Below are 22,157 nucleotides of genomic sequence, written 5' to 3' on the forward strand. Positions count from 1 at the left end.
TAGCACATTGTTTTCAGACAGCAAAATCTCCCCAGTGGATCTCCACGATGGCGCCAGATGTGGTTGCAAAGACACTTGTGGTGTCACTCAACAGCCAGTGCGGACCATCTTGCACTACAGACTTATATCGGCTCATACAACTTTGGAGAAAGCTCTAAATACAGCAGAAAAAAAGCAGAAGAGTCCTGTGAGAAACCAGAGTTCACCAGGACTTTTCTACGGTTGAGAGCTGCTCCATGTGCGGCCTCGTAGCGGTGTGTGTGACAACTCGATCATCTGTCACAAAGCTGTATGTGTGCGTGTGTGTGTGTGTGTGTTAGCGTTCAACTCATATGACTCCTCTAGCCCTCAGATTCACCTAATTGCACAGAGGCTAGGGCCCGTAATGAGCTGATGCTGCCGTTGCGGCACACACGGATGACCTCATCACATGGTCTTTGCTTGAAGTCAGTGGGGGGAAAAAAACGTCTCAGCCTTCGAGTCCTCTAATAAACATACAACAACAACATGGTGGGGACGGACACACACGCACACACAACCTTCAGCACTTCCTAAAACCCCAAACAGAGAAGAGTTGTTGCTATGTGCCGCTGTGTGAGTTCGTGACTCCCTGAACAGACCACCCAAACAAAGCAAACCAGACTTCAGAGAACTAAACGTTCTTGACTTTAACAGAAAAAAAAAAAAAAAAAGATCCTCCATTTTGTGGTATTGTCCAAAGAAACCTGTCTAAATGTGTGGGGAAAATATTGGATAAACACTGAAATATGGCTTTTGTTTACTCAAACTGGCTAAGAAATGGATTCAGTCTCTTTCTATACTCTCTGTTGTCCTCATGTAACTAAGCAGGTTGTGCTGCATCTTCCCAGGGGAGCAAATCAGTTGTGTAATGCTGTAATTAGGCTAATGAAAGGAAAGTTGCAATGCGCAGAAAATTAAGCTAATTTCTATCTTTATATGGATTATGTAATAATAAGAAGCAGGGATGTACCTCCCATGCTTTTCATATCCATACAGTTGATTATATAACAGTCTAATACAGACGTCTGGGAGGCTAATTAGTAGTCAAAATCTGAAATTCCTTTTATTTAGCTTTAACTAAATACATTGTGGTTGGTCTTTTAGCTTTTTCTTCCTTGATCTCAAAGGGGTCACACTTAGTAAATGAATACTAACTTAGAGAAAATAAAGCTGCTGCAAATATAAAAATAAGATCCAATTTATTAATAAACTGGCGAGAAATGCAATGCACTTTTAAAAGTTAAATACCTGCCTTGGCTTCTGCCGTTTCAGCTCCACATCTGTGTGCATTTACACACTGCATAAATATGAGCGGAGCTGTGCGTCACTGAGGCTAACTCTACAGAGCAGACTGGCGCTCAGTCTGCCTTCTGCACATGGCACAAACCAGGTTAAAAGAGCACAACAGATAAACCCCCCCCACACACACACACACACACACACACACACACACACCCCTGAGCCTCACCCTATTGGGGGTCATGTCCCGTCCACGTGATTGTTTTACATAACACTAGTAGTGCTGTAAGTCTGTTGCCCTAGATTACACACCCAGCGGGAGAAGTCTGTCAGCTGCATAAGGAAAACTGTGCCTTTTTTGGTGCAGTGGAATTTGTATTTTGTTACAACATGGACTCATTAAGTACAATCAGTTTAATGATTAAATGATCAAATAAACTAACAGTATTTTCCCTACTTTTTTTTCCTCATTCTTGGCCATCATTTCTTTTTTCATTCAAGTTCATTGCTGACATCATATTATATATTTTTATTATCATTATTAGATAGAAACTTATTTGGAAAAAACTAAAGTTATTGTGTCCTATACTTCCCATTGTTGTGGCACCTGTGGAATAGATCATTACTGACATTTCCACTGTGCTGCTCACTATCCGTTTCAATACCAAATACAGTGTTTAAGAGACAAACATATGGCCTGTTTACAACCTGTCTGATCATGTGACTGTGACTGCTTCTTTCCAGCCGGTAATTACTTTTGTTGAGTACTTAGGTGAGCACAATGTGATTGCCAAAGTGAAAATAAGACCAGGGATGCACCGAATCCAGGATTTGGCCGAATATTGGGCTTTTTAAACGGGGTTTGGTTTCTGCCGAACCTTAGAATTTGTTTCCACCGAACCGAAACCTATGCTTGCTGGTCGACGTAATGACGTCGCCATTGATTACGGGGACGGTGTTTACGTAGGTGGACCATTCAATGAAGTAGGCTGTGAGAAGTGAAAATGGAACTCGTGAGCAGAAACAGTGTTGTTTGGCAGTACTTTCAGTCAAAAGAATTGGCCATTCAAGTAGAGCTACAGTGGGGAGAACAAGTAAAAATCCAGAAAATCATATTGTATGATTTTTAAATAATTAATTTGCATTTTATTGCATGACATAAGTATTTGATCACTTACCAACCAGTAAGAATTCCGACTCTCACAGACCTGTTAGTTTTTATTTAAGAAGCTCTCCTGTTCTCCACTCATTACCTGTATTAACTGCACCTGTTTGAACTTGTTACCAGTATAAAAGACACCTGTCCACACACTCAATCAAACAGACTGCAACCTCTCCACAATGGCCAAGACCAGAGAGCTGTGTAAGGACATCAGGGATAACATTTTAGACCTGCACAAGGCTGGGATGGGCTACAGGACAATAGGCAAGCAATCAGAATGATCATGAGGAAGGTGAGGGATCAGAACAGAACTACACGGCAGGACCTGGTCAATGACCTGAAGAGAGCTGGGACCACAGTCTCAAAGAAAACCATTAGTAACACACTACGCCGTCATGGATTAAAATCCTGTAGCGCACGCAAGGTCCCCCTGCTCAAGCCAGCGCATGTCCAGGCCCGTCTGAAGTTTGCCAATGACCATCTGGATGATCCAGAGGAGGAATGGGAGAAGGTCATGTGGTCTGATGAGACAAAAAAAGAGCTTTTTGGTCTAAACTCCACTCGCTGTGTTTGGAAGAAGAAGAAGGATGAGTACAACCCCAAGAACACCATCCTAACCATGAAGCATGGAGGTGGATACATCATTCTTTGGGGATGCTTTTCTGCAAAGGTGACAGGACGACTGCACCGTATTGAGGGGAGGATGGATGGGGCCATGTATCGCGAGATCTTGGCCAACAACCTCCTTCCCTCAGTAAGAGCATTGAAGATGGGTCGTGGCTGGGTCTTCCAGCATGACAACGATCCTAAACACACAGCCAGGGCAACTAAGGAGTGGCTCCGTAAGAAGCATCTCAAGGTCCTGGAGTGGCCTAGGCAGTCTCCAGACCTGAACCCAATAGAAAATCTTTGGAGGGAGCTGAAAGTCCGTATTGCCCAGCGACAGCCCCAAAATCTGAAGGATCTGGAGAAGGTCTGTATGGAGGAGTGGGCCAAAATCCCTGCTGCAGTGTGTGCAAACCTTGTCAAGAACTACAGGAAACGTATGATCTCTGTAATTGCAAACAAAGATATAAAAAATAAAAAAAATATTAAGTTCTGCTTTTCTGATGTATCAAATACTTATGTCATGCAATAAAATGCAAATTAATTACTTAAAATTCATACAATGTGATTTTCTGGATTTTTGTTTTAGATTCCGTCACTCACAGTTGAAGAGTACCTATGATAAAAATTACAGACTTCTACATGCTTTGTAAGTGGGAAACCCTGCAAAATCGGCAGTGTATAAAATACTTGTTCTCCCCACTGTACATGTTCAGTTTGCAATGCTGATTTGTCTCACGGTGGCAAGGACCCTAAACAATACACAACATCGCTGCTGTTAAAACATTTGCGTATGAAACATCCGAAAGAATACCAGTTATGCATGAAGGAATCTTGCCCAACCCTTCCTGGACTAACATCCAACTAATTGACCATTAATTCCTGACAATGTTTGGCATTTTTCCCTAAAAAGACAGTGCATTGAATGCAAGAAATAAGCTATGAAAATCTATTTATAACATGTATCTGTGTAACATCTTGACAAGTGATAAAAACTAAGAAAAGATACACTAGAAAATATTTGCAAATAATAAGATTTCACAGTGCATGCACACACATCCACTGTATATCAATTAGTCAGGGATGCATGATTTTTGCCCAATTAGCCAAAAGTAAACAATGTAAACAGTTCCGCTTCTGTGAACAACAAAGTTTCCAATATCATCATAATAATCATACATCTAGGCTAAATTTAACATTATGAATCTACCATTCAGACATCTTCCTCTTTGATGTAGTGTGTCCCAGGAAAGGAATGTTAAAAAGACTACAGGTTATTTTGAGATTGGCACACACATCCTCCTCCAGATGGTAAAGAAATAAAGTTAAGGGACAGCTTGAAGTGCGGATAATAAAATTCTCTCACCAGATTTTTCTGGAGAAGAGTGTGGAAGTGGTGGCTGATTTCATCTATTAACATTTTGTCCCAGAAAATACTCTCCACTTCATAAACTAATGTTTCACACCATTCTGCTGAAGGTCACAACACTCACTCATTATGCAGAGAAACACCAACACACACGCAAAGATCCACACAGCTAAGTGAAATACTCACATCACAGCCACTGTCTCTCACACTTTGGCTGAACTTCATAAAAAGCCACCGCATCAACACAGATACTCGTATTGTCTACACAAAGACACGCAGCCTTAAAATGTTTGCCGCAGGGCGACAAAGCACACGCATGGCACATTTCTTGTAGATTCATTTTATTTCCAGGACATTATTTGGAGTGAAATAGATCACACTTTTCCTCATTATCTAAATCATGAGGTTATTTTTACACGACATATTACATAACCAGTGTCAAATAGGATTGTTTTTGGCACAAGTCCCACTACTGATGTTCAAATTTAGCCTTTGCCATGCCAAAGGTATGCAGCCCTGAGACATACACACACTCTTTTTCTATACAAGCTGGTTCTTGATGGGCGAAAGAATCCTTGTAACTACAGAGATCAGAATTCTTAAAAAAAAGCAAACAGGATCCAAACAGACAGGATAATTCATCGTTTCTAAACTGTATTTTGTTTGTAGTAACAGATAGATTGGTCGCTATGTACCATCTTTGCATTTTCCCTTTTCATTTTGGTTTTTGTCTCTCTCTCTCTCTGGTTGCTGTCTCTACAGCAAAAGGAAAACGTCTCAGTGCGACACTTAAACCTATTTTTAAGTGTCTCTGCAAGTGTTTAAAGGCTGGAGTGAACACAATGTAAAAAGGAAGTAGGACGAAAGGCGTAAGACAGGAGATGTTTTGGTGAAAAAAATGTGAACAGTATGTGTGGTGAAGAGAAGGGAGGGAAGGAATTTCAAAAATCTGACAGACTGGATGTCAGATGAGGACAAAAATTGTAGAATGAATAAGTGCGAGGACAAGTAGGCAAATAAAGCTAAGACAGCAATAAAGAGTAAAATAAGGTAAGAAATAGAAAGGACCCAAATTATGGACTGCAAGAGAAAACTGTTGAGTCCGCTAGTCTTGGGGCTCGGCCCTGCTGAGGCCTGCCAGCCCACCGCGGGCAAAAACACTCGAACAAAAGGATCATTTATTGGAGGAGGAAAGAGAGGGAGGCGGACTGGAGGGATGAAAGGAGGGGGAACACTGTACAGAGGCATTTGAGAGATGTGTGAGTGAAACACTGGCCCCATCTCAACATTCACAGCCAATGTGTAACATTCTCCCCCACGCTGCCCCGCTGGCATACTCTGCAGCCAGAGCCCATATGGTCCCACTGTGGTAGCCTGCTAGCTTTTATATTTAAAATACACCGAACAACACCGCCTGCTTCCACCAACATGGCCTCCACTTCCCAATAAAACCAACACAGCAACGTATGGATGCAGGCTGATGGTTCATTTCCATATGTGGAATGTAAAAAACTAAACAACTGTTGAGCTCAACCGTGCTGCACTCACCGCTAAATCCTATGATGATTTTTTTGCTAATGCCTCAAATTCTTCATTAATTCCAACTGTGGAGCAAAGCAATGACATGTTTACCACAAAAACCCATGAGGTTTAAGTCTGACACAACCGTCAGCACAAATCACGTTGAAGCTAGCAGGGCTAAATAAACAACAAGGCTTGGCAGGATGCATTCATCACAAGAGCCCCACTGTGGAAGGTTAAGTAAGACAACTGAGTGTTTTACTGATGCATATAAATCCACATCTCCATTTAAATGTTTGTCTATCTGTTTAAACTGCAGGCGTCTATTTCTTAACGAGCCAATTTGGTGCAGACAGTGGCTCAAAGAGAATGTTTTTCAATGAGGAAACGTCTCACAGTGACCTAGTTGAGGCATTGTTTAGCTGTGGTGATCCCCCACAGCAAAGAATTGCCCCACACAGCAGGAAGAAAATGTAAATACAATGGAAATTCATCATATGGCCTTATTGAACTCTCTTCCTACCAAATAAGTAGACTTTTGTGGATGCATTCTAATATGTGACCACAGGAAAAAAAAAAAGCCCTGTTGTCGGCCAAACTAAACAACCACAGCTTTCTGCCTGGATTAAGCAGTGTACAAATCATAGTAAACAATATTCTTATAGCCACATCTACAAACCTGGCAACCCCACTTGAATGCTTGCACACTTTCCTTCATAACATCATCATTTTGAAGTTGACGGGTTCTGGAAACTCATAAAATAACAAAACAATCTGAATTGATGGAAGAATCATTTTTCTCCTCCACTGCTTTCTTCTACTCATATTTATCAAACTCAAACTTTTCTGAACTTGAAGGTCTGAATGATTTCCTTTGTTCTGCAGTAGCACTGCAGAGAGTTGTGAGCGGCCACTCTCCTCATTGGAAAACAGTGGCTCACCTGGAGCATTCGGATATATGTATAACAAACGTCACCTGAATCTGCATCGAAACACTGAAAGCACGCCTCGAGGTGATCAATAGCCATTTCCAAAATATCGATATTCATTGATATTCCGATAGGGTTGTCTGGCCTTTGGCACCTTACATAATCACATAAGGTAAAAAGTGTGCATATGCCTTTAGAAGTACACCAAGCCCCAGAGAAGGAAATTTATTTATGAACTGTCTGAGCAGCCGATCGATATCTCATATTGTGGATTATGCAGACAGACATACAAATCAGACCGGTGTGTTCTAATCTGGAGCCAGGTGACTTTGGACCACAAGCATAAATGGCAAAGGAGGCTGTGCGCCATTGGATTATCTTGAAAGTGTATTCTTAAAGAGAGAGAGAGAGATCACGGAGTATTTTACAGAGTTTGTGTGATGGGAAAAGTAAAGAGACATGATCCTAAACACAGTCTAACAAAGGTGTTTTAAAAGAATAAAAGGCAACTCTTACCTGTACCCTCCTTGTTTCCATTCTGATGCGTTCGCAGCTCCTCTGATTTGTAGAAGTCAATGCTGGCGTAAGTGTTGAGTGTTGAGCTGCTGCTGCTGCTGCTGCCAACTGCTGCGCCCACTCCCCCGACCCCAGAACCTCCACCCAGTACAGAGAAGAGGCGAGAGGGGGCCTGGCTACCTGAAGGTCCATCCTGGCCCAAATGGTGGCCCTCTTTGTTGGCCAAGTCCAAGTCTATGTAGTTAAGGCCTTGCTCTGTGGATGAAGTCTGAGTGTTTGTGGGAAGGGACTGCTGTCCAGGGAGGGCGAACTGAGTGGGATTATCAGTCACAGCACCATTCCCCCACAGCATGCTTTCAAAACCCAGCCGGCGGGCCACAGCTTGGGCGTGTTCTGGAAAGAGGGAGGCAGTAGAAGAAGAGGAAGTAGAGGTAGAAGTGGGGAGGGAAGGCGGGGCAAGGAAGGTTTCTGAACAGTGCCGTCTGCGTCCTTGGGGGTCGGCCCGAATAACTTTAGCCCCGTGGTCTGGGTTGGGTCCAGGTTTGGCTAGGGGGAAGTCTAGACCCCGTGATAGCACTGGAACAGAAGGATCAGTCCTGGTGGGGGACAGGGCTTTGGGGGAGACACTAGATGATGACCTAGGGAAGGCCATCTCAGTGTAGTCGCCACAGGATGTTGGGGACTCAGACACTGATGGGGCACTTTCTCTGCTTTTCCTAAGTGGGGCCTCGGCCACTTCGGCCCCCTCTTCACAAGGGCCAGTAGTTCCCTCAACACAGGCTTTGGGGGCATGAGCAAGAGTTGGTGGCGTGGGAGGGGTATGGAAAGAGGGGAAAACTAGTGGGGTAAGGGAGAGGGGTGAGGGGGACGGGGAAGGGCCCAAGTCCATGTTGACATACTCAGAGGCAGCTGGGGGAGTGATGGGGGCAGAGGGGCTACGGGAGAGGGAGATAAAGTTCCCTAAGCAAGACGTTGGCCTGTGTTGAGGATAATTGCTGCTTGAGCCATGAGGCAGTGATAAGCCATGCCTGAGACCCCTGCCCCGCCCTCCTCCAACCCCAGTCTGGCTGCTCTTCTCCCCCTTAAACTCAATGCTTACATACTCCCCAGGGCTCTTAGGTTCTGGGGGCAGGGGATTCTCACGGACCCTAGGAAGGGTGTTAGCCTTGGATACATCAACAAACAGGCTCACTGGTCTGCTCCTACTATGGCTACCCTGCTTGGACAATCCACCAGAGCCTCGTTTCTGCTGGAGCTTACTCCCATCTTTGGACTGAGCTCCCCCAGCAATGGTGCTCACTGCCTGTGTAGCTCGGTCCTCACTCTCCCCAAGGCTCTCGCTGCTGGCTGAGCTGGAGGAGTATGAGGAAGAGGAGAGTGATAGGTGGCGTCCAACTACTGAATTGCCTGCTACTGTTTGCTCTTGACGCCCCTCCATAGTCCTACCTCCACCCATTCCCCTACTACAACTCCCACTGGGCCTTCTGCCTCGTCCGGGCACATCCTCAAAGTGTCCAGCAGAGGGGTTATGTTTATATGAGCGGGGAAGGGAATAGTAAGAATACACCATCTTGGGGGCTTGCTGTTGAGAACTGGTCTCCAAATGACCGGTGTGCTCAGCAGGTGGGGGGCTGCCATTTACAGAACGTGCACTGATTGGAGACATGTTCATATAGTCACTGCCTGCCCTGCTGTCTGCACTATCACTGCCCACCCAAGCCCCTCCAGAGAGACCTCCACGCTGATCAGGGGAGCAGCTGCTATTGGGGGACATTATCATATAGCCATCAGAAGCTGGTGGAGGCCGGATCTGCTGTGGTGGGGACACGCTGTTGTTCGGGGTCATGGCCATGTAATCATCAGGAGGTTTGGAATCCGAGTCTGGAACAGAGACAGCCAATGATTGGGACAGGGATACTGGAGGCTGAGTGACGCCAGGCAGCATGGACATGTACCCAGTGTCCACACCTATATCTACACTACCACTTGCTCCTCCACCCACTTCACTTTTGAACTCACCGGCCACATCCAAGTACCCTCCACCTCCTCCTGCTGATCCAGAACCCATGACAGATTCCCTCTGTGTGGAAGAGGAGGTGGAAGCAAAGGACTCGCGGCTGGTGCTTCTGGACATGATGGCATAATCGGCCGAATCTTCATCTGCAGGCTCCTCAGCTCTGCGTTGACGTGGGGCCAGCCTCTCCAGGGCCATAGGAGGTAATGAAGCCCGCTTGCTCAGCAGCCTACGTTCAGCCTCACATTCGCGGCTAGAGGAGCGACGCAGCACTCTCCTGGTTTGTGGCTGGGAGCCACAGGCTGGGGTTCCTGGTGCTGGCAAGGATCTGCATGTCAAGCTCCCTTGGTTACTGCTGCTACCACCGCCACCACTACGTTGGCCCATCAGGATATAGTTGGCTCCCTCCTCACCATGGGACTGACTGCAAGCGCTACCAACAGAGCTTCCAGGGAGGCTCAGGGAGGCTCGGAGAGTGTGATCCCCAGGACTAGAGCCATACTCGTCTGAAGAGCCATAGTCACTGGGTGAGCCTGAGACAGAGGCGCGATGGGAGGGGACATGACTATAGGCACCAGACCCTGGACCAGCACTAGCAGATGTCACGCCTCCAAACTCAGAGCCATGCCCAGAGCTAGATGAGAGGCTTGGGGCTGGAGATGGTGCTGGTGTGGAGATGGAACGCATCAACCCAAGAGAAGTTTTAGCAGCTGTGGTGGCGGATGAACGGGCTGACTTTGACCTGAGGATTGGGGTGGTCGAGCAAGACCCATTTGTGGATGGGCTGGAGCACGGCCCTTGGAGTGGTGTGCTGCCTGCTATTCCATCCTCACCTTTCCCCCCGTCATTAGCAGTGGGAGACCTCGGGAAGCTATGCCGTGGGGTGGGAGAAGCACTGGCACTGTTGACCCCTGCTCCACTGTTAACTCCCCCCGGAGGCTCAGTTCGGGGCCGACGGGTGAAGCCCACCTGGCTGGGAGGAGGGTTCGGGTGATGGCGGCGTGAGGGAACACTGATGGGGTTAGAAGCAGTAGCACCTCCTCCAGGGCCAGAGTTCGACTGAGACTTGCTGCGTTGGCGGAACTCCTCGCTCAGTGCCTTCATAGCCTCTAGCAAGGTTTCATGCATGTTCTGGGCCACCACCGAATCATCCACCTAAGACAGGGCAAAAAAAAAAAAAAAACCTCAAAGAGTGAACTCATTTCATAATTCTGGTAGATTTATTTGTGAATTCATTCTTAGTTACAAATCAAACCACTGAGAGATGTTCTGTGGACATTTACATTTCTAATTCTCATGGAAAACCATGTCTGCATTTCAATTTAATTTGTATTTAAGGAGTATCTTCAAATCAGGACAGGTCAAATACTGGTTGCTCTTTCTTTAATTTGAATGCTTTCTGGCATTCATTGAACTACAGTTCACATTTAACTAGAGTTCACTCTAGTTAAATGTTACCGTGATGTTGGGTAACTTTACGGTTTCTCTGACTCTGTTGATTATAGGCTCTTTACGAATATGTGAGGGTGCAACTCTCAACATAAAGGGGACTGCAGATTACAGGCTCACCTGCATCCAGAACTCGCCCGGGCCTGTCACGGCTGAGCGCCCCACCTCGACGAAGAAAAAGTTTTCTGAATGGCCGCAGCGTCGGACGTTCATCAGCTGCAGCACTACGGCAGCAGCATCAGAGTTGAGCTTGACAAAATTGACAGTCTTGTCAGTCAGGCAAAGGCGATAGATGCCCACCAAGTTCTTGGCTTGACCCAGGCCTTTGGGCCACACTTTCACCTGCCAAACCTCTTTGAATGCAGGGCCGGGATTGGGCACGCCATAGTCCCCCCCTTCCTCATTGTCAGTGGGGATTTTACCTACAGGGACAGAACAGAGACAGGAGATTGAAAGGTTTTTGAGTTTGTGTTTTAAAGGAGGATTTATAAACAAAGCACTGACATGACCTTCATGTCCCTGTGAACAAAAGGAACACCAGGTGATACCACCAGTATTAACCCGTTTGTGGAGGGCAAGGTGCCTTTATTATGTAAACTCTGCTGATATTGAGCTTTTCACTGATTTTAAACCAGATCTGAGTTCAAACGGAGCATGCAGGAGCTTGTGAGACCTGCTCACTGTACCTGCAGGCTCCAGTACTAACCACACACACACACACACACACACACACACACACACACACACACACACACACACACACACACACACACACACACACACACACAACAACTGAAGCCCCGCACAATAATGCTGACTTTGAAAGAAAAGCAACCGTTGGGGGAAAAACATAAGTGAACCAACTTGGAAAAAGCTTAACAAGTGAATCTTTTCGGAAAAACCAAAGCAAACAATGCCAATAGATAAGTCAGAAACCTCACAGCAAGTCACTCAATAAGCGCATCAAGAGCAATTTTCTGGAGCTGCTCTACCAACAATAAACTGGCTTTGTAAACTAATAAAATCTAGTGCCTCTTAGCGAGAGTACAGGCAGTCCAGTCACCCTTTGTGTTTCTGTATTCAGACAGTTTATTACTAGAATTACTTATGCGAGGAAAAACAGGAGAAAAAGCTCTTGGTGAGTTTTGATCCTGGGCTGGAAGGGGCCATACAAAGGCCCCGGGACTTAATGCAACATCTAGCTGCCAGTTGGGTGTTCTGAGTCACCTTATTGTTCACAGATCTGAAGCAGGAACCCAGAAAATTACCTTAATTCTTTTATGCTGTGCAATCATAGACTGTAACAGTCTGTGTGTGCAACTCATTGTCAACAACCACTGACACTGCCTCTGAGTATATCACAGATTTACCTCTAAGCTATATAACTTGCAGCCACAAGGGACCTCACATCTGTGTACTAAAAAGACCAGGATTAAAGGAATACCATGATGTGACACATGTTTTAGGGTGGATTATTATTATTATTCGTTAAGGGACCACCCTAAAATGTTCCTTAAGCACGGACACTCCCGTAAACCACGTGTTATGAGTTCTCCCTGTCGAACTGCCAGGTTGGGTACATCTGTGCACGATAACTACAAATCTACAACACAGAATCTATTAACTTCATGACAGGGCTGAAGAAAAAAACCTTAGGAGACTCACCTGTTCCCTTCATGGGAACAGGATGTTCTTTGTGCAAAAAAATGAGCACCTGCCTTATTAGACTAACACATCTGGCGCATTGAAGTATTGATGATTTTGTTTTTTAACAAACACATCATATAATCACAAAGTTTGTGTGGTATTCTACTTTAAGCAATGATTTTGGCCCAACCATGCTAATCACAGTGCACTCTGACCACAGAATCACAAATATATGATTGTATGTCTGCATGCTTTCCCATGCCTCTGCTGCAAATCCTACAATGACAACCATATGTAGACAAGAAGCCTCAGCATGCACAGTGGACGCCATAATAGCCGAGATTCCGTTGTGACAAACATTTCCCCAAGATCCTCTTCCCAAAACATTTTTACTTGTGATTGCAAAGGGAGGGAGGAGGTCTGAAGTGTCTTCTTCCAGTTTGCTTCCCCAAAATTGGAGGATCGCTCACAACTTGAAAGAGACTTAGAATAGATGTTTTGTTGAAAGACGTGGAGGCTGTGGCTTAGTGGCTGTGTGTGTGTGTGGAGGCACTCCCCCTACATTAGATGACTCACTCAAGGCCATGCATGGCTGTTTCATGCACTGCTTTTCTGTGTGCAAGGAGCCCTGTTTGCCTCCTCGATTTAGATTTACAACAGGAAGGGATGGTTTGGGGATTTTTCAGTGGGGACCAAGGGAATGAAGGACTTTGAGATTGCAAAGAGATATCAGAGGGAAAGAATGGACTTTTAGAAGAACCTTTAAGGAGGAAAAAGTTTGTTTTAAGATTGCTTGGATAAAAGAAGAAAAAAAATCTAATCAAAAAATTAATGTCCCAGCTCTTTGGTTCTTGAGAGTGCAGCACATTCCTCGAAGAGTACCTTTTCCTTTTCGAGAGCCCATTTGACGTGTCTTTAGGAGAGCACAAGTGTGTTTGTTTGGAGTACAGTCAGTGCTGCCTTAAACCTCAGCTGTGCCCAACAGCACTTCCACACACAAACACCCTTGATCTCAGGGACACTCAGACTGCGCACACTTATCGATGCCTCTCGAAAGCCCCGACTTCTACAGCGATGCAGACTGATTTACCCGTATCGAAGATCACAGACCTTTCTTCATGGTTACATAAAGCTAGGGTTGATCCTGCACAGAGCCGTATGAATTATAGATCGCCCCTGGCTTTTTCTCTGGGGGACCTGCACGGCAGCGTGGTGCTCAGCGGAGATGGCTGTTAAGAAAGCTGTACATTTTTCCCCACCACGAAAAACACACACACACACACACACACACACACACACACACACACACACACACACACACACACACACACAGCATTGAGCTTGGTGGTTAAATAAGGGCGGTGTAGCGTGTATATCAGGTCAATGAGTTCATCCAAGGTGACTGTACTTATTTCAAAGTTTCAGCATTCCCTTTTTAGCAACCTGAAAACAACTTACACTGGCTTATTCACACGCAGGTTGTTTACTTCGCTTTCGGCGCGACCACACATGAAACTTTCAGGCTTACGTGTAGCTAATGGCAACCTACATGGCCAACACTGCTGTCTATTCATGCCATTTATTTGCTATGCTCCAGCTGCCCCTCTTGAGAACATAAGCCGCATATAAAGAGGCCATAATGTAACCTAATTTTCTCAAACTGGGATTTTAAATATGAGCTGTGCCTCCCTTGCTTTCTATCGTGCTATAAGGGAGTGTGTGTGTTTAGTATTTAGAGCTGCGATATTTACCATGGGGCTGCCAGATGCCTGCTGGGATATCGACAGCTCCTCCATGAGTGACAGAGTATATCAAAGTATATTGTCTCCACCACCTTTCATTTCCAGCAACCTTTATTTAATGCATTTCTGTGAAAACTGTTCTGATTTGCTGGAAGATTGACTGAAATGCAAAGCAAGATTCAAAATAAAATCCCTCTTCTTAGTTAGCTAATGCACCCCGTAAATCAGGGAAAACTACTCTGGCAGTGAACTGGCTGGCTCTCACTAGGTTCTGTTTCATGTTTCTGACCTCATTGCCCTAGCATGCTGTGCTGTGCTGCGCCATAATACAGAAAAACTCTGCACAGAAACTTCTGAAGGCTAAACACCATTTTCTATCCCCTATCTCAGCTACTGTACCCCCTACACCACCCCCACACTGCCATACCAGTTTACCTGATAGGAGACAGCTGTGTGCTTTTTGTCCTAGCATGTATATAAGAGATAAAAAGAAGAGGGTGAGCCACCTAGCAGTGAAAACAGTTGGTCTAATCTCTTGTGCCCGATTTCCTCTTTTTCAACTCCTCTTCTTCCTATCTCTTCAACCATCTCAACCATCTGTAATCCCCCTATCTGGGCCCACACTCAGGGACACAATGCCTCCTCGACACCAGCATCTGCCTGAGGTTCATTTCACATGTGGTCTGTGTTAGACAGAGGAAAACACACACACACACACACACACACACACACACACACACACACACACACACACACACTTATTGGTGACGCATCCAAGGTTTGCTGTCCCTTGACAAGACACATGAAAAAGCTCTGTGAAAGTAATCTGAAGCTCTTGCAAAATCATTTTAGACGCTCTCAACAAACTGGCAGCCATCTTGGACTTTGCTGGTGAGCCTGGCTCAGAGTCAGTAAACATAATGTCTCAGTAATATCAGGTCAGAACAGGCAATTGTATTGTGAACAATACTAAGCTTACTATGGCCTTAACTTCCAAAATAGTGAGCTTCTTTTTTTTTTTTTCACAGTTCCACTCTTTATAAAGCAGGCTTGTTTATTATTGCTGTAGAGAGGGCTTCATAGGATTGAGGATTTAATTTATAACAGTTGGATATAAAAATCTAAAAGCACTGTATTGAGGCATTTTGTAGGAGAGTGTGTGCGTCCAAAAGAAAATAGGAAACTCTCCAACGCTTCAATACCCTGTATACATTCCTTTGTGCTAAGATGTGGAGAGACCAAATGTTTTAAACCATTTTCACCTCAGTTTACTGGACCATTTCTGGATCTCATTCCAAAAAGCCTTTTAGATTTTTATGGGCAATTTTTGACAAGAAAGAAACCCAAACTAAAGATGAGACAGTATTTTTTACATTGATTGCAAAGACTGGGAATCTCCCAAAGGAGTAGCACACCAGCCAATGAGGAAGGTTTTCACTCATGTCTCTTTCTAATGCACGCACTGTAAAGCTGATTCATGAACTTCCTGACCTCGACTAGGACAGCGGTAATGGGCTGGTATCAACCAACAGAAATCAATACGGCTCACGATAATAAAAGGTTACTATGCATTTAAAGCCCTGCGGGCTCTATCCTGCTCAACATATGGAGCGCTCATTGACTAAATGGATCTTGCTGCCCCTGGCCTTGTTTTGCTGTCGATCAAACCCGAGCACTTAATTTACGGGCTGCCTCAGCTGGACGTGAAGAAGAGTGCACGAGGCCATTTCAGACTCACAATGTTTCACTGTTACCTCTGATGCAAGGAGCTGCTGCATCGCAAACAAGCCAGAGCTGGCCAATGGCGAAAGCCTGGCTGGCCAGCTTGTTGTGTTAAATGAAATTACAGGGTGTTAACGTGCGCAAACTATGTATGCAGAGGAAATAAGCTGTGGCAGGCAGCTCACCGTTGCTGAACTTGGATTGGAGGACTAAATGAGCTGGGACAAATCAGCAGGAAAGACTCAAAAAAAGACCACGGATCATTTTCTTAACTTTAGATGTTATGGTTTCCCCTGTGACTCTCCTCTCTGACTTTCCAAGCACACAGCATCTGCTGTGCCACCGGCGGCTGACCCTCGAGACAATAATTACTGCCTAATTAGGGAGATGAGCAGTGCTTAAGTTTAAATCGGCCAGCTTGGTGAGCCACTAGTGAGATCCAGATCTCATTGGTCAGATCAGGCAAACAACACTCCTGGATAAAACCACTTCAGAGCCACAGAGAAGTCTGTCTATACACAGTTCACTGAAAAAAACAATTTTCCTCACATCACTTCAGATTTGAGAGTTTTGGTGTGATCTGCTGAGCTTTGGATATTGGCTGTAGCTCTGTAGTCTAACACACTGCCATCAAATGCATGTGTTTTGTGGTGCTTAAAAGTGGCAAAACTATACCTAACTGGAAAACAGATTTACAGTGAAGTGAAGGAAAAACTGCTCATATTGAGGTTTGTGGATTAGGAAGCAGATGTTTCTGTGTTTCACATGTCATTTCTTGGAGCTTTGAAGGAGGAATAGATATAGATATAGATATGGATATAGACAGCTAGATGCTGCTCTTGGTTAGCGCTGCAATTTAAGATTAGTTTCATTATCGTTTAATCTGATGATCGTTTTCCTTGAATAATCTCTCATTCATTTTGTCCATCTCAGTTGGAGATCAACTGATGGAATTTGCTCAGGAAAAGTGTGGAGCTTGAGTTAAGATGTTTTCGTCAGAATTAAAGTAATTATGTTTTTTGAGTGAACAGTCACTCCCCAGTCAACCCCCAAACATGAAATCACGTTTGGGGGTTCATATTTGAATCAGAGAAGAGCTGCATCTTATATTTACTTGCATTATTGTTCCATTATTGTTCCATCTGTTTGATTATTTTGGACAATCCTTGAGTCTGAAAATAGGGAACAAAAGCCAATCACAATTTCCTAGAGCACAATTCAACGTCTTTTTAATCAGCAGCACAAAAACCAAAGATATTAAATTTACTATCATGCAAAAGTAGCAAATACTCTTGATAAATAGCCCAAACAATGAACCGATTATCAAAGTGGTTGTAGATTAATTTTCTTTCAATTGATTAATCGGTCATTTTAGCACTAAATCAGCCACAATCCTGTCAGATTTCATCTGCTTCTTTGGCTGTGCTTTTATTTTGCTGCTGTAATACATGCAGCCTTTCTGCATGTGTGTATGTGTGGGTGTTTCTCTCTCGTTTTAGTGCCAATGGCTCCAAAGTCTGACTCTGCCATATTGTTCTTTTGAGGTCAACAACAATTCCTGAGGTGGTGCCTGAGCTGCTGGAAGTTTTCCTGGCAAACGGCGACTGTGGGCCGCACGTCTGCCCGTTTCGTCGAGGTTAAGCCTTTACACACTCGAATGACTCCTAATAGCTGAGCAAATAGATGCCCTCAAGCCTGATACTGTACTCGCAGCCCGAAAGGGTCTTACTGGACTCAGCTGAATAAATAACTGGGATCCTAATATCGCCCTGCACAGCAGCTGACTCGTGTTTGTGTAATTACCGCCGGCTCGAGGGGAGGCTGTGTGATATTGGACAGTTCCTGGGCTGCTTTAGGTGAGTTTCCCAGGCCCAAAAGCACTATATGGCAGCATGGACTTACAGTATTACAGTACAGTATTAGTAATAGTACAGTATTTATTGTGCTATCACTGTATGCATGTTCACTATCCTGCAAGCTGAGGAACCTCTTGCTGTGCAGACTCAAAGCAACCCAATCATTCCAAACTTCAACCCATAACTTTGATTCCAGCTCAGGCTTTCTGCTGAGAACTCTCTCTCTCTCTCTCTCTCTCTCTCTCTCTCTCTCTCTCTCTAGCAACTGACAGCTTTACATGAGCAGCTACACAGGTATCAAATTGAGGGAGTGGTCCTCTGGAAAGTATGTTGGAGAGAAAGTGCAGCATCTCTTGGCCCTGGATTGAATTCTTCAGTCTCCCCACTGGGATGAGTGGGGGACAGATACTTGACTGTTCTGACAGTAGTGGAGTGACACTGTGTGTGTGTGTGTGTGTGTGTGTGTGTGTGTGTGTGTGTGTGTGGCCTCATTTTTTTATATGGGCAGAAACTGTGTGAACTGCAGCACATACCACAAGAAAATGCCTGCCAACGTGCTGGTTTACACAGCAGCTCAGCCGCAGCTCTTTGTCACTGTCAGTGTCAGGGAGGGTGATTTACATGAGGAACTCAACACTTGAAGCAACAAAAGAAAGAGACCAGTTAGCTGTCAGCGCAGCACACCGGACCGGTAATTTCAAAGACAACTCATGGCAGCGACGGCATGATGATGCTTGAGCCAGCTGGTTGTCTGGTTTCCTTGGTAGGCCGAGCGCACTTACCTGCTGAGCTGCAGGATCTCTGTGCATCTGACCTTTATACACAAAACACTAAGTAACAGTGGATTTGGATATTTGTTTTTTGTTTTAGAAAGGCTGTAAAGTTTCCCACAATTCCTTAGGCTCCAACATCTGTCTATTCACGTTCCCGTCTCACAGGCACTCGTCAAATACTTGGGAGAAGTGGGCTGTACCCACACACACAAAAACACACAGACACTGCTGTGCTAAAGCAAAAGGGGGAGCCACAATGTTGACACCAATTCCAAATCTGCAACTTTCTGGAGCAAATTTGTCTTTACTTGAAACAACTTGCTCTCCTGTGGTTTTAAATGAAAAAAAAACAGGAATATCAAATCCGTTGAATATGTAATTTTCTCTCCTCAGGTGTTTTATGTAACAGAGGCAGGAGGTCGATGGCACCTTGAACTCCTAGTTATGCTTGCTAAGATTGCGTAATGCGTCTATGCCTGGCATCTCACAGTGAGGGCTGAACAGGTGATTTGAAGTTGCCCAGCTCACCACTTTTGCTGACAGCTGTGTTGACACAAGCAGCTGATACACACCGTTTGAGAAAAATCTACATGGGGGATTTCTTTAGGGGGAGTTAAGGTCATTTGCACATTTGCAGCATGATTAAAATCCACTGCAGGGCAAGCTTGATGGGACAGGGGCAAAGCTGCTTAGTCATTAATTGTCAATCAGGGAAAAAATATGAATGTGTGTAGTGGATGACTACTCACTGAGCCTGTCTGGTGCAAATGTGCTTCCCTCTCACTACTTTACGGAAATTGTTCTCCTCTTATGGAATCAATGCCTGATGTAATATTGCAGTGTCAGCAAAAAGAAAACAGTGTGTGCAAAGTAAACAAGAGGGCAGGGTTTGTTTGAATTGGGAAGGAGACAACGACTGCACACATCTGGCCCACAAAGAGAAAACCAAAAACTCTGGGAGAAAATATCTAGCCTGACACCAGTATGATTCTCTCTCTCTCTCTCTCTCTCTCTCTCTCTCTCTCTCTCTCTCTCTCTCTCTCTAGTGAACATCACCCAGCTTAAAATCTTAAACAATATATAGGTCAATGGGAGTTCACCCTCAACAGACACAAACTGTGTAAACTTGACTAATGGTTTTTAAACAATCCCTGCACATTATTCAAAACACTGGGATGAAACATGTCCAGATCTGCAGTGCGCTTCTGCTGCTCAGCTATGCAGCCATTGCCACGTTTCTCCTCTTATACAGAGCTTCATACAATATTGAGTGTGTGTGAGTGTGTGAGTGTGTGTGTGTGTGTGTGTGTGTGTGTGTGTGTGTGTGTGTGTGTAATATGCATGCATGTGTGTGTGTAATATGCATGCATGCATGCACGAGAGCGTGCATGAGTGTCTGAGGGTCTTTTACTTACTTTTGCACTGCAGGTCCACCATGGCCTGGTACCACTCGTCCTGGTCCGCCTCGTTCTCCGCGGCGATGGCGAAACTCTCGGCCCGGGTGTACAGCACGATCATGTGTTTGTTCTTGGAGTCGGCCCGCTTGTTGATGTTGAAGCATGTCTCCAGCGCCACCGCTTTCTTCGGTACGGGGGCCTTGCCGCGGAATTTCTTCTCGCTCTCGTAGTACTCCAGGCGGGTCGGGCCACGTTCCGAAGCGGCGCGGAGCACGAAGTACCGCCGGTGCATGGACTTCTGCTTGCGGAGGTAGCCGCTCTTCCGCACGTCCTCGCAGCTCTGGAGGTCGCCCGCTTGGCTCTCCATGACGCGCGATATCTTCTTTATTTTCCACTAAAACAAACTCGTGTGTTTCTTTTGTAGTATTTCTGCAAGTTTAGAGAGGTCAATCAAACGTCCCCCGGCTCTGCTCCCCTCCCTCTCTCCCACATCAACGCAGGCATGTGAGAGGGGAGGCAGGGGTCGGTTTGGGTTGCTTCTACCGCGAGTCCCAGATACTGAACCTGAACCGGGGTTTGTTAGCGGCTGCCACTATCGTTAGTTTTCCTCTTGTTTGGGTTGTTTTTCTGTTTTCCACACGGGTGAGCACATGCGGTACAGCTCGGCGCGGAGCTCCCCCTACTCTCCACTACTACTACTATTACTAAGTACTGCTGCTAGCGTTTCCAAGCGCTGTCTGAGCGGTTTAATCCCATTTACTACACATCACACAGCACAGAGCCTGTCCGGCTGGCTGCAGTCTGTTGTCTCTCTGTTCCCCCACCCCTGCTCGGCTCCGGTCTTGTTGCTGCAGAGCAGAGCAGCTACCGTGGATCAGGACTGTCAATCACCGCTGTGCTAGTACTCTGGAACAGCGGTGCGTTCAGGGACCCTGCCCGAGCTCTGACAGCAGAGCTCCGACAACAGAGCTACCATCATTTCTTCTAAAACTAAAAACTAGGACCACACACTAATCACTCATACAGTGATAGTTCCTGGTAATTTACATGATAAGTGCAAGTCTAGCACATTCTTTGAATGTAATAATATAGCAAAGTGCTTCGATGAAATTGCATTGTCTAGCTTTGGGAATGTAGTGAATCTATACAGACACACAGTTATGTACAGGTATGAAAAATATAGAAATGTATATAGTTATGTAATATACATGAATGTGTATGTAGTAATATGTTAAGCTGAGTTACGTAATGAACAGGTAACTTTAATACAGAAATCAACAGTAAGATACTGCATAATGATACAAAAATAAAATTAAAAAAATGTACACGTAATAAACAATTACTAAACATTACTGGAAGAAAAGATAAATAAGTCAATGTGGTAGAATGTATGCCAGTATTTTGTACTATAAAGGGGAAAAGTCAGGTTTAAATTCATTTTCATTGGCTCTTTTTCCATTTTTATCTGTTTCTTGTGCTGCTATAACGTGCATTCTCCAACGTAGCCTATTGCATTTTTATTGCATCTTCACTAAACATTGGACGTTTATTCGAGGGTCATCCAACCAACGTGCAATATTTCCCACAGCACATGAAAGCAGCAACACTTCCACTGACTGTGTGAGTCCATCCTGTTCCATTTATTGTAAACCCCCCCTTCAACTTTTAAAGCGCCATGCAGATTTTGAAATACATAAAATGCAGCGAGGTCGCTTAATATTTTAAATCTGGGTTAATAGTGAAACCATCAGATACAGTCGTTTTATAGTAATTGATTCCTAAATGCTGCACAAACAGCGGATTAAGCTGCTGTAATTGAATAAATGAGCCATATTTATGTCACGACTGTCTGGCTGAGTAATGAAACCTCCATCTCTCATTGGTGCATGTCTGTAAAAAATGCCATCAATTAATATATAATACATATTAATAATATGGCTGTTTTAATACATATTTAAAGGTTCTATTAACAGTCATTCTGAAAGCTATAAAAGGTTTCTATCTTTGTGTTGTACGCTTATGCACTATGTATGTTGTTATGCAATTTGCATCCCAACGTAACCTTGTGAATGAGGTCAGAGAAAAGTGGATATCAAGCGCCCCCTGCTGTTTGAAGAAGTCATCACAGCCTTAAAAAAAACACTTTTGTTAGCTCAGTAACTAAGAATATATTCTCAATGTCATTTCATGCTTG

At 44.7% G+C, this 22,157-nt stretch overlaps 1 protein-coding gene across 1 annotated transcript in view; it reads right to left on the bottom strand.

Annotated features, from left to right (window-relative positions):
• LOC144534009 (insulin receptor substrate 1-B) overlaps positions 1 to 20,871 on the bottom strand; it is a 42,696-nt gene extending 21,825 nt beyond the window's left edge. The window contains exons 1-3 of the mRNA XM_078275607.1: positions 19,982 to 20,871; positions 10,947 to 11,248; positions 7,364 to 10,532 (exon numbers count right to left, since the gene is read on the bottom strand). Coding sequence (XP_078131733.1) covers positions 7,364 to 10,532; positions 10,947 to 11,248; positions 19,982 to 20,330 — 3,820 coding nt within the window. The 5' untranslated portion in view covers positions 20,331 to 20,871. The remainder of the gene's footprint in view (positions 1 to 7,363; positions 10,533 to 10,946; positions 11,249 to 19,981) is intronic.
• Between the last annotated feature and the right edge of the window lie 1,286 nt (positions 20,872 to 22,157).

This window comes from Sander vitreus, chromosome 19, assembly GCF_031162955.1.
Source record: "Sander vitreus isolate 19-12246 chromosome 19, sanVit1, whole genome shotgun sequence".
Classification (NCBI taxonomy): Eukaryota; Metazoa; Chordata; class Actinopteri; order Perciformes; family Percidae; genus Sander; species Sander vitreus.